The sequence below is a fragment of the Cnephaeus nilssonii genome (genome assembly GCF_951640355.1).
Source record: "Cnephaeus nilssonii genome assembly, chromosome: 6".
NCBI lineage: Eukaryota > Metazoa > Chordata > Mammalia > Chiroptera > Vespertilionidae > Cnephaeus > Cnephaeus nilssonii.
The window spans coordinates 100165142-100179130 of record NC_137077.1 but is presented as its reverse complement, the minus strand read 5'-3'; the positions used below and the strand labels follow the sequence as shown (position 1 = coordinate 100179130).

The 13989-nt window shown below is 40.2% G+C and overlaps 1 protein-coding gene across 5 annotated transcripts in view; it reads right to left on the bottom strand.

The window, feature by feature from the left end:
* Nucleotides 1–13989, bottom strand: part of FRY (FRY microtubule binding protein) — a gene marked incomplete at its 5' end in the record, with an annotated part of 648830 nt that overhangs the window by 330747 nt on the left and 304094 nt on the right. For all 5 annotated transcript variants that reach the window (XM_079773965.1, XM_079773964.1, XM_079773962.1 and 2 more), the window contains one exon: nt 12944–12997. In XM_079773965.1, coding sequence (XP_079630091.1) covers nt 12944–12997 — 54 coding nt within the window. The remainder of the gene's footprint in view (nt 1–12943; nt 12998–13989) is intronic.

Genomic DNA, 13989 nt, shown 5'->3' with positions numbered 1-13989 from the left:
AAAATAATTTTAAAATAAAAAGTTTATTTAAAATACTTGTGTGGGATAATTACAAGTTTCATTATTCACTACAGACTCATAAAGGTGATATGAACCTACATTTGATTCTTAAACTTCCATGGGTACGGCACACAAAATTCTGCTACTGCACTTAGGTCTAACCCACATTCTCCATTGAGAACACCAGTAGTGTCCTTCCAACCTCAGCTATAATGATTTTGTCTACTCATTAAAAAGTCCTCTTGACTTTTTTCATCTGATTTATTTTGCTTAGCATGATATCCTCAAGATCCATCCATGTTGTCACAAAAGGCAGTATTTCATATGTGGGATATAAAACTGAAAGCAACAAATGAACAAATAAGACAAACAAAACTCACAGACAGACAACAATATGGTGGTTACCAGAGGGAAAGGAGGGTGAGGGGGAGTTAGAAAAGGATAAAGGGGGTCAAATATATGGTGATAGAAGGAGACTTGACTTTAAGTGGCGAACACACAATGCAATATACAGATGATGTATTATAGAATTGTACGCTTGAAACCTATATAATTTTATTAACCAAAGTTACGGCCCCCCAAAAAAATTAATAAAATTTAAAAAGAAAGGTAAAAATTTATACTGAAGTGATTTTTGGTATTATATCTACTGGGCACATTTTCCTTGGCAAATACACTGAGACCATCTCAGAAGAGATGAAGGGTTAGCATGGGGTGGCTGTGTGTGCTTTTCCATTTCTCTGTTACTGCCCTTTTCAGTTCAGGCTTTCAGGAAGGAAGGGTAGACCTGGCCCTCAACTCTCAGGAAGGGAGGAAGCTCTAGCTGCCTTCTTGGTTATTCAAACTCCTTCATTTACAGGAAGCAGAGCCCATGGTGAGATGAATTCTAGCTCTGTGCTGCTGTTGAAAGGGGGCAGGCCCATTCACAAAGATGCTCTGTTGCATTTAAATGATCATATTCTTCCACCATAGATGAGCCCGGTGCTGTGCAGCTTGAGGAGATGAAGTGTACAGAATCACAGAATTATTTCATACTGGTGTTTTCTTTTTTGGGAGGGTATGGGGGGAATGAAAAATGTACTTTGCAAATGTTTCTTTAATGTTTATTTTGGCATTTTATGTATAAACAGGCTAAAAAAGACTGTCCTTTATGCTGTAGCTAATACATTAATTTTTCATAAGCATTTATTATACTTGCTGAATGCAAATAAGGAAACTTCACCCAAAATATTTTATTAATTACTCAGTGAAGTCATTCTATATTTTACAATAATAAGGCTGACTTGTCCTGCATTGTACAGTTAATGAAAAATTTTAAAGTAACTTCATTGATGGTTTAATATCTCAAACTAGTTCAAGTGGTCAAGCACTGGGGGTCTGGGTACTCTCTAGGTAATACTACAAAATAAGAATCTATTAAAGTAATCCATTTTTTTTAACTCAATTACATATGCTATTACTAGATTATAGCATTCAACAAGTCATGACAGACACCAAAGGTGTATGAATAATGTATTACAAAAACTTAAAATTATAAAAATCTTTGCATTAAATACATTGTTTTGAAAATTAAGATCTTCATTATTTGATTTTTAACATCTTGGTCCATTTTACAGACATACTGTTTCACTGAAGAACAATGTAAGAAACACTGAGTAATACTAATATGAATACAATGCCAGTTAACTTGCTTTTACTCTTAATTGCTTATATTTTTCACTTATACATTTTAAATAGATTTTCACTGAATTGTAGCATTAGAACTGATGTTGTAACACTAGAATTTCATCTCTTTCCTTTCCAGGAAAATTATTATTACCCAAGATGGTAAAAAGTTATTTTAGCTCTGTGAAAATTAGTGAACAGAAACCTAAATTAAAAAGGAGTTGGGCCCTGGCCGGTGTGGCTCAGTGGGTAGAGCGTCGGCCTGCGGACTGAAGGGTCCCGGGTTCGATTCCCGGTCAAGGGCATGTACCTTGGTTGCAGTCACATCCCCAGTAGGGGGCGTGCAGGAGGCAGCCGATCCATGATTCTCTCTCCTCATGGATGTTTCTCTCTCTCTCTCTCTCTCTCTCTCTCTCTCTCTCTCTCTCTCTGGAAAAAAAAAAAAAAAAAAAAAAAAAAGGAGTTGGGCCCTGGCTAGGTAGTTCAGTTGATTGGAGCCTTGTCTGGTATACCAAACGGTTGTGGGTTCAATTCCCCATCAGAGCATATACCTAAGTTGTAGGTTTGATCTCCAGTCAGGGCATGTATGGGAGGCAACTGATAGATGTCTCTCTCTTTCTTTTTCTCTCTCTCTCTCTTCCTTCCTCTCTTTCTAAAATCAATTTGAAAAAACAAACAAACAAACATATCCTCAGGTGAGGATTTAAAAAAAAGAGTTAGGAGGTTGGAACAGAGAACTCTTTGTGTCACCAACAGGAGCATCTTGACAGGAAGTGAGGCCACATCACTACCTCTGCAGGAGGAAAAGATTCCTTCTTACCAGGTTAGCATCTCAGCCTACAGGAGACGGCCATACTGAACCAATGAGAAGCCCCTACACTTGTAACTTTCAGTTTCCTTCAATGGATTCTTCGTTTACAACAGCCCCTCCCAAGTCCATAAAAAAACACATTCCTCTCCTTGGTTTCTCTGGACTTGTTTGTGGTTCACCATTAGACTGCATGTCCGAAACTGCAATTCTTTATTGTTCCCAAATAAACTCATTTGCTGGAGAAATATCTGGCTGTCTATGTGTTAAAGGTCAGTAGCTCTATTATAAATATATGGATTTATTTTGCCATGTGTTTCCTGTTTATAGATGGCACATTTAACATATTAAGAAACTAAGGTGCCACAAAACATATAACACCTGGAAGAAAATACCAATAGAAGTTACAATGTTTGAGTAAATTATTTGGAATTATCTCGAATTTATACAAATCACATCAGTAAATAATACGTTACACTGCATTGCCAATAGCTGTGACTTAATGTTCTCAGAACACCATATGTGTGAGTGATCCTTCACAAGCCATATTTTCATACTGCATGAGTGTACTGGGAAGATCAGCTTGTCTTGAGTTCAAGTTTCATCTTTGCCCTGTATTGGCTGTATGAGTGTGGGCATGTTGCCATTTCTTTGAAGCTCTGTTTTAGCTGTAAAACAGGACTCAAGAATACTTACTTCACTGGGTTTTTATGAAGACTAAATGAGATACAGAGACAGTAAAGCATCAAACAGACTGTCAAATTACAAGGGGAAGGTTAGGGAGAGGTGGGGGAGATAAGAGATCAATCAAAGGACTTGTATGCATGCATATAAGCATAACCAATGGATGCAAAACTCTGGGGGGTGGGGCATATATGGGAGTGGGGTGTGGGGGGGGCAATGGTAAGATATGTACACATATAATACCTTAATAAAAAAATTGAAAAGAAAAAAAAAAAGAGATACTATAATGAGAGGGCACATAGCAGACCTTCAAAAATGTCTGTTTCTTTTTTTCCTTCTGCCATTTCCAAATATCTATCTATATATATAAAAGCCCAGCGACTGGAACAGTGGAAAGACCAGAACTACCAGAATGACCGGTGGCTATGACGCGCACTGAGGCAGCCAACCAGCCTGATCCGGGCCCCAGTTAACCCCACCCCAGCCGGCCCAGTCCCCGATAGGCCCCAAACACCCCAATCGGCCCCAGACACCCCATCATTAGTCGGGTGGGTCAACCGTCCGCAGCTCCTCCCCCACACTGGCCCAGCCCGATGGGCCCCCTCTAGTTTAAACTGAAGCACAGATAATAAAACATTTTTACATTGATGAGATCATAGGCTAAGTTAATGACAAAAGGGATGACAGAAGTTGATGAAAGAATTTATCAAAGCAGATAATTGTTGCTTTTAGTTATATTATATAAAAAATAAAAAAACACCAATCTATATTTTATCCAAGCAGAAACTCTTCGGGTCTCTATTAGAACTTTGTAGTTTATGTTCCCACACTTTTCTGGCTCCAGCAGATAAAAACATAGTGACTTTGAAATGCTTCTTGTAGAGGTAGCTGAGCAATGCGTGTCCGACATTAGCTCCATAGGAGAAAGGGTAGAAAACATTGGGGTCCCCAAGTTTGCTGCCGACAACCAGTTATTCCAAAGCAAATGGGAAAAGATACTGAGACAGTAACTACTTTGAAACCAGAATCAATCAGTTAAATAAAACCAATTATTGTAGGTCTAACTCATCTATACATCAGATTCTCAGGAACCTCAGCCATCCTGAAAAATATGTTTAAGCCAAAGTATAAGAGAAGAATGGACACACTCATTGGCAGAAAGGCACAGCGTTAAGCACCTATATTTCACTCAGTGTAAGAGGTTTCTGTAAAATACATGCAGCCCTTATTTGACTCTGCTCACCCTTCTGCAACCAAGAGCTATTCTTCCTTCAAGTCAACTTCTAAATCAGATATGCAGGTTGATGCTTCCTCTTCCTATCTCACTTCTTCATCCCTGAACCTTATTTCTGTTCCTGCCATACTGCTGACACCTCCCTATGAAAGAAGAGATAGGACACACCCAGTGGCCAGGCAATGGCTTTGGTGCAGTCATTTCCCTTGAAGTGTTCTGAGAAAATTGCACTGTTCATCAGGCTTTCTTTGAAATGCCTTCCTTCCTCCTCAGGATGCTAGGAGACTGCCAGTCTTAGTCACCCCCTATACTTTCTGTCTCCCATATGTTAATTATGCAATGCCAATGTGAAAATTCATCTGTGAAAATAAGGATCTGAGTTCTACTTCTGGCTGCTCAAGCACAAGCTCCTGTAGGGAGCAATCATATTTTATTATGTGGAGAGCAAATCACTTCCACTTACTGTATGAGACTGTTTTAAGAAACAATATCAGAGTGATAATACTTCAAATAGGAAAACATCCTGTATCATACAATTGTTTGTATCATTTAACTTATTGCATGTTTATGTCATCATTAGATATGAGAAAAGGCCCAAAGGAAAAAAAATCAGCAAGAAAGCATATGCAGCTGGAAGGTACATAAAATAAATATTCATTTGTTACTTTATTCAACAGCTAGAATTTTCATCTAAAGCATCATTAGTCCATCCTCCACCAGGTGAGGGTTACATTCTCACTCTGGCAAGGGTTATTGTGGTGAGAGTGTTGTTTATCATTGATAGTTGAGCTGCATTTGGTCACCATCTACCCCAGTCCACACTCATATTAGGTTAGCTGTTGTTTCATTGGAGAATCCAAAATAAAATGCCTTGGCCTTTATATTTTAAAAGGACGTCTATAAGCTTTGATGACAGAAGAAAGTCACTTGGAGTTACCATGGGAAGCTCTCCACGCCCTTCTTTCACAGGATGCTTTCCACAGGTCAGAAACAGGAAACTGGTGCCAGGACTGCTTCCTAGTCAGCTACTAAACTTAGTGTAAGAGTCAGTCTCCTAAAATATTTAACATTAATCTATCAACTCTGAAAATGCATTCCACAAGTCAATGAATAGCCACTATAACAAAAAGCTTTCTCAAAGCCAACTTCAATGAGCTCCTGCCTGCTCACCTCTGGTTCTTTCATGAGGGTCCCTCCCTGCACACACTGTCTTCATAGGCCACCCCTGTCCTGGAGGGCTTTGTCTTCTTAGGGTTCTCTCATTATTTTGGCCACCATTTCTCTGCGCATGCTTTTGTGGGTCCCACTTTCTAACTGTGTTTCCCTGTGAAATTCTTCACCCATTGCTCTACGCTCTTTCTGATCTTTTAGTGTTTGCTGAGTAACCATATAAATGAATGAGTCCATTATTTCTCCTGAGATAGTCTATCCTCACTGAAAACCCAGAATACATAAACTTGATTCATAACCTCTCCCAAGCACAGCCTTCCCCTGCTTGGAGAGCTCCTGATCCAAAGAAAACAGTCCAGAAGCTTCAGTGTGGCTACTGTGGCCCTCGGAGCGATGGGCTCTCGTCTACCTTTCCAGCTTTACCCCAGGCACTTTCCAGCCCTCTGCTCCTCTCACCGTCAGCCTCTTTGTCCACTCAGCTCTTCCGGTCTAGCATGAGCCAGCCTATTTTGTTCATCTGAATAACAGATACCTTAAAACATCACTGCCCTTTGATTACTTTCTGTGACACACCTGTCCACTTTCCCAGCTTCATTAAGGACTCCCCTGAGTCCGCCAGCAATTGCCATGTACTTCTGCTATCTCATTTACAAACCTCTGTTATTTGTTTAGAGGTCTGTTTTCCTCCTGAGCTTGAAAATTCCTCGAGGGCAGGACTGTTTTGTGACCCTAGCACAGTATACAGATCCTAGGAGGCTTCACCCCCTCATGTTCATTGAAGTGAATGGAAATGGCTCCAAATCAGGGATGAAAACTACAGTTCCTTTTTGTTTCTCCTTCTCTCAACAAATATTGATTCTTCACATATAATTTTGTTTATAATTATTCTTTCTTTAGAGTTCCTACTGTGTCTATTTTAGTTTTGGCCCTTTCAGCTTCAAGTCTTTATCAATGCCCAAACTTCTCAAATGCCTCCAAACTTCAAGGATCTCTCTGTTCATGAATATTGCTTCCCCAGAGTGACATCAAGTCCCCACTATGATTACTTTGTTACTGGCATGCATGGGATTAGGCTCCACCCACTGGCATTAAGGTCTCTCACAAACTGGTCCCTTCCTACCCTATCTCTCCCACATTGCAGATAAATTTTGTGTTTCAGTAGAAAAGTGTACATTGTTTAGCACACATCTCTCTAGGGGTTACCTGATTCTGAGTCTAGGGTGGCTTTGCATCTTTTGAGCTATTTTAAAACTGTGTATGGTGGATAACTGATGGCAATGCAAAATAATTTCTGCTTATAGACAGAAAAATATCTGTCCAGTAAGTTCAACTGACTTCCCTCTCCCACTGTGGAAGAAGCCAGATTTGCCTCTGATTGCACATTCATTTCCACATTCCTGATTTATTAAAGTGTCTGTTTTTTTTTATGCTCTCTTCTAAACTGGTTTTAATGTCTCTCTTTAATAATGAGTTAGATAAAATCTTTGGCACATGTTCATTTTATATTTCAATGAGAGTCATGACGTTGCCTCTTTCTGAAGGTTATCCTTTAACAATACATGCCTCTGCCCAACTAAATTGATCCGTTCATCAATCCCTAAATAACTTAAAAATATTCATATTTTTTTATTGATTTCAGAGAGGAAGGGAGAGGGAGAGAGAGCTAGAAACATTAATGATGACTGAGAATCATTGATCGGCTACCTCCTGCATGCCCCTTCCTGGGGATTGAGCCCATAGCTCTAGGCATGTGCCCTGACCGAGAATCAAACAGTGACTACCTGGTTCATAAGTTGATGTGTAACCACTGAGCCACGCTGTCCAGGCCCCAAAATAATTTAATGTCATTATTCTGTTCAAGGCCGTTGCACAAAATGTTCCTTTCTGAAATCCCTATTCTTCTCACCAAAACCCAGCAAATCCTATTGCTCCTGAAGCATAGTAACCTCCATCTTGGGTAAAAACTGCTGTTTAAAATTTAACCCTGATATTCTGGCTTCTGTAAACGTTTGCTTGCTTAAATAATAGGGAAAAATAAGACTACTCCCCATTCCAGAGAGGCCATAAACTATGCCCCAGACAGAGTTGTCAGTGCTGGTGTCAGGTCAGGCCTTGAGATATGGTCTCATGGCCCCTTCCCAGCATGCAAGCCTTCTTTCTCAGGAAACCCGGAAGTCTCATTCCAAATTTGGAAAACAAAGAGCTGAAAAACATATACCGTATATAGGAAAGACTTCCACCATATTGGGCCCCAGAATTTGAGAAGCAAGATTTCCTCTGGGCCCGCTAATGCTAGCGAAATGAAATGGACTCCAAATAAATTTGGCTTATTGATTAAGGCATCTTCTGATTTACAATATAACACTCCCATTGTTTTAGGTACCTGATAAACTATGTCCTCTTTTGGAAAGTGTTTTCTTGTCATCTGGCTCTTGTCAGGCAACAGAGACACACTTAATAAGTTCCTTATTTTGCCAAAATAAGGAATTATTACCAGGACAATTTTTCATTCACTTCACTTTCTAAACCATGACCATTAATGTAGGCATTTAAAATAAATTAGTGATAGTATACATTTTCAAAATGCTGTTGGAAATCTCTTCTACCATTATTAATTCCCACAACCAGTAAGACTTCCTTGCTAGCAGAGACTGGAAGTCCTCCCTCGGCTCCCGAGTGCAGAGCACAGTTTACTCTGCTTGGTTTTTCCACCATGAGTTGACTCACTAGCCTGAGGTTATAATTATCCAATTATATGTGTCTTTGTCTCTCCAGAACAGGCACCTTGCTTCCTTCACATTTGTTTCTACAAGTGGACCGTAATGCTTGGCACATGGTAGCCGCATAGTAGTTGCTGTGTAAGAATGTGTCAAGTTTGTACTCGTGAAATTTGTAAACAGTAAAATTATAAAACTAAGGGTACAAATTTCTAGCTCTCCATGTGCAAAGCTGTCACTAGGTTGACTTGTCTCCCACAAATACTGAGCTTTAAAAAGTTAATCCTATTTAGACATCTTGTCATTTATGAAACAATAGTGCTTTTTCCCCAGGTCTATTCTATACAGGGTTAGATTGTAATTAGATTGATTTAAGAAATATTAAACCAATAGTTAATTAAATATAAAAGGAATTTAAAGGTTAAGGAAACAAGCTTTAATCCCCCTTCTATCTATCTATCTATCTATCTATCTATCTATCTATCTATCTATCTATATCTATCTATCATCTATCTATCTATCTATCATCTATCTATACTAGAGGCCCAGTGCACAAAATTTGTGCATGGGGAGGGGGGTCCCTCAGCCTGGCCTGCACCCTCTCCAATCCGGGACCCCTCAGGGAATGTCCGACTCCCTCTAGAAATCTGGGACTGCTGGCTCCTAACTGCTCGCCTGCCTGCCTGCCTGATCTCCCCTAACCGCCTCTGCCTCACACCCAGGACCAAGGATTCCCTCCTCTGGCTGATCACAGGCACCCAGGACCCCGGCCAGCTTCAACCAGGCTGGTCACAGCTGCAGGGGACCATGGACGGGCGGCTTTGCCCGGGCCGCAGCTGCAGGCGCCTGGGACTGCGGGGTGGGTGGCTTGTCCCTCTCCCAGGCCACAGCCCCAGCCAATGGTGCCCGGGACCACAGGGCGTGCGGCTTGTCCCTCTCCTGGGCTGCAGCCTGGCTGGTCCCCATTCTTCTCTCATGATCTCAATTGTGCCTGGCTGGTCCCCATTCCTCTCTCGTGAGCTCATTTGTGCCTGGCTGATCCCAATTCCTCTCTCCCCAGTGTTGAGTGTCCGAGCCTTTACAGTGTGACTGCGTGAGGGCATGACAACCATTTGCATATTAGCTCTTTATTATATAGGATATATGTATATACACACACACATATTTAAATTTAACCCTTTGCACTCACTTGCTTTTTTCTCGATTCCTTTATTCTAATGCTAACCGTGTCGAGTCACACTCGACATCCGAGTGCAAAAGGTTAAACTGGAAAATTGACCAATTTAGGAGAGTTCCACAGTGGAACCACAGAGATACAGAACTGAAAACAGTAATCTCTACTGGGCATTTTGGCAAAAACGGGCTATCTAATATCTAGTAGAGACAGGTAGTATAAAATTTCCCCCAATCTTTCTTATAGCTTATGTGGCTATGTGATCAAGATCTGGCCAACTGGATATAATCAGAAGTGTTGTGTTCAATGTTGAGATATTACTTTTTTGTTATTATTTGGGGTTTTTTTCTAATTCTTTTTTCCTTTCTCCTTCCTCCTGCCTGAAATCCAAATGGAATGGTTGAGTTCTAGAAGAACAAATGGGCCATAACATGACCTTGGGCAGGTAAGCCTACAAAGGAAAACAAAAAAATATATAGATACTGAACTGTTTTTTTATACTGCTTGAACGTGAGAAAAACATCTATCTTGTTTGAGCTACTGTTTTTTTATATATCATTTGCACCCAAACCTAATCTTAATTGATACAGGATCTCCAATCCTTCACTTTGATCCCATCTCAGAATTCTCACCAACTTAGGTCTTAGAAATATAAGCATGTTACAGCATGGAGATCACATTCTTCATAGTCAGAACATAAGGATTCCAGTCTTGGTGCCCTCAGGCTTTCATCATAGAGTCCTGGGCAATCTCTTTGTGATTCATTGTCATTAAGTGTAATATAGAGATGATGTTGAAAATGAGGCCTTCTGGAGGCTGTTGGAAGTACTGAGTGATGTCAGATGAGATAATGCATGAGAAGGGGCTTGGTAAATCATCAAAGATTACATGATTTTTAAAGTTTGCTTCTACTTCTAGCAAGTGAAAAATGAATCATGAGCTTGTTAAATGGAGTAGGAAACAGGGCCACCCAAGAGGAGGCACTGAAAGTGTAGAACTATCATTCATAGCAGTGAAATTTCAAAGGAAGAAACTGATAAAAATATTCTCTAAATAGGAACTAGCTGGATGCTGTCCAAAGAATGTACTCAGTATAGTGCCTATCCTAAAGTAAGTACTGAATAAATGTGACTTCTACAATTACTACTATTCCCACCATTACAGCCATGGCAATGGCATCAACACCAGGCAACGTGGTATCACCAGCATGTTCTTTTCCCATATATAGACCTTTGTGTCAATCCAGATTAAAATCCTACTGCTTGCAGTCAGGAAAAGGGGAATTACATAATTGGAACTTTTAATATGAAAAGACTTAGAGAGCTTGATACATCCATGGCCTTGCCAGTGGAACCACAATTCTTATAGTTTGCTGTCAAAACAGTGTATGGGTACTTTCAAAGATGATTTTGTTGACTTTATGTCAATGAATCCACAGGTGGACCAACTTTAATTATGTTTCCATGTGGCCTGGGATAAACTTTGCAGGTTGCCTCCATCTCTCACTGTTCATGTATAAATTTATGGTTTAATGATGAGGGGATAATCATATGGGTCTTACTTGAAAGTTATCAGTGACCATCTTACTGGCTCCCACCTGAATACGTAGAGATGTGTTACAGATCAGTGCTTCTCAGGCTTAAATGTGTGTCTGGGTTACCTAGTGATCTTGTTAAGCTGCAGATTCTGATTCAGTAGCTCTGGGGCAGGACAGAGTCAAAAGTATTACAGCTGACTAAGTGGCAAAGTGGGGATTTAAATTCAGGTCTGTTGAATCCCAAAGGCTATCTCTTTTCCACAATGCTGAAATACAGAACTACAGTGCTGAATAATAAATGAGAGATTGTGTTTAAGCCAAGTCATTTAAGATAGCTATTATCTGCAATGTTAAAACTTAGAAGTATTGTTTCCCCAGAGAATAAAGAAAAAATAGCTGGGGAAAAATAACATCATATTTTTTTGAGGAAAAAACAATGACGATCTAACAGGATAGAGATGAAATATGCAAAATAGAGTGAAAAATTATGAAAGACAGATGATAAATATTTACATTCTTAAAGAGAATAGTGAGAGTCACAATTTGCCACATTTCCAAAATAAGGACCCCACACATTCATCCAGGGTCTCTGACCATCCAAGCACCTGCCAGGTGACAACAACCTAGGATGACATGACTAGAGAAGATAGCTCCATGACAATGGAGCCCCCACTCCATTTCAGCAGCATTTTGGAAACCAGCCAGCTGTGCCACCAGCCATGCAGCCTTCTGAGACTGGCTGTGAGCATGAACTTGTGAGCATGAACAGCTTATAAAATACAAAATGGAAGTTTTCTCTCTATGGTCAGTCCTTACATTTTTGGTCAGTCCTCAAATGAGTCTGGACTGTAAGGGCCAGAGAATTTTCCTTTTGATTCCACATTAAAGGCAGTTTTAACACCCTGAAGAAAGTGTACTCCCTGTATGTTCTCCATGAGACAATAAACCCCCACTATGTTAGATCAGGCTGAGGTGCTTTCTGCAGTATTTCATCTCTGCCCTTGGCACTGAGTGAGGATTTTGAGAACACGGTGTCCTCTTTATCATTAACTGCAGAAGTTCAGAAGTGCCACAAACACATCTCTAACTTCCCTGATATCCTATTATCCTTCATTCTTTAACATGCTTACAGCCTTCCTGAACTTACTGAACCAGAATCTGCCAGAGGTTCTTTTACTAGTCCTGATCTATTTTCTAAGAACTTTCTTTGTATTTATTTTGTCTTGTTTTGTTCATGTATAACCTCCTTGATTAGCATCTAAATTATTATACTGCTTTATAATTATGGTTTAGGTGGTTTCTCTCTCACAGGATTGTGAATTCTTGAAGGACTAACACTTGTCCTAGATTTTGTCTCACTAGAGCCTAGCATTGTGTCAAGCAAATAGTAGGCATTCAAGACAATACAGGATGAAAACATGAATAAACTCTAGTGCAGACATCTGATCTTCACAGCACAGTGAGTCCTCACTTAATGTCATCAATAGGTTCTGTGACTTTAAACAAAATGACATATAACAAAGCCAACTTTACCATAATTTATACAAACAAGGGTTAAGTTTCTACAGCATCTCATCAACATTATAAGGAAATGACATTGAATGAATCCATGTTATTCAAGGACCTGCTATATCGTTTATTCAGAAGTATCTAAATAAGAGTTTAGATAGAAGTTCCTTTATCTTTTCTCAGCTTGTTTAATTCTGATATACATAGATTTAGGAAACAATCAATTGAGGGCTTACTTATATTATTCCAACACTTTCCAGTTCTTTGCCTTTGAAATCAATAGACATTTACTGACTGTCTCCTGTGAGCCACAACTCTAAACAAGCTGCAGGATCAGCTCCCAAGATTACACCCTCTGTGAGGAAGCTCGTCATCCAGCCCGTGCCTTTTGTACACTTTGAAATAAATATAAACCAGAATATAACATATATGATATGTCACATACTTGATCAAATTGGGGGTCTTCTCCACGTTGTAGGGATTTCGTCAATGGCTTTTCCTAGAAAGAAGAATATGTATGAGAAAATTAGAGGCTCCTAAATATTACAAGTGAAATGTCATTATTGTTACAATTTTTCTCATCTATTTCTCCCTTTATGATAAAGAGGTGACAGTTTTCAAATGAGTAAGAACCTCCCTTACTATTCTAAACTTAACTCATAGTATTTGATCTTTATTGTCATATACCCCCTCTTTAACCAAAACATTAGATATCTAATGCTATAAGTTATACTGCATTTTTCAGTGGAAATCCTACCTAATAATAGACAAATATGCAAATTGACCGTACCTTCGCTATGCCCCCGATTGGCCAGGAGGCGCGGGGGGGGGGGCGCGGGACTCGGGGTGGCCGGGGTAGCCGATTGGGCCCGCAGGACGCTGAACTCGCTCGCCAGCGGCGGCTCGAGCTTAGCGTCTGCGCCATGGCTGTGCTGCGGCACAGAAGGGGCCTCTGGGGCAGCGAGCTCACGTCCCACCGCGGACCATCAAAAGTGGGGGAGCTGGGTGCCTGTCCGCTGGTACACCAGGCCTTTCAGAAGCCTTCGGCAGGGCGGAGGCTTCTGAAAGGCCTGGTGCACCAGCGGACAGGCACCCAGCTCCCCCGTGATCAAAAGCAAAAGCATGTAGGGGACCCTACACGTGCATGATTCAATCATGCACTGGGCCTCTAGTCACATTATAAAAACCCTGTAATTCATTTTAGTACCTATCTTGGGACTTGAGAGATAATAAAATGTTGAGTGATACACTAGTCCAAGATCCTAGATTTAGAAACAAAATGAGGTCTAATTATTAGACTAATATTAAGGAATAACCTACAAATCACACCTTTACTAGTAATAATCAGTAAATTTGGGGCACGTTACTTGACTTGCACCACATCTAAATCTCTGAAGAAATAATCTGGATAGTGACAAAGGTCTCCAAAAATATTTTTCCTAATCATCACACCTTTGTTTACATTAGAAAGCTTTACATCACCTTCTAGCA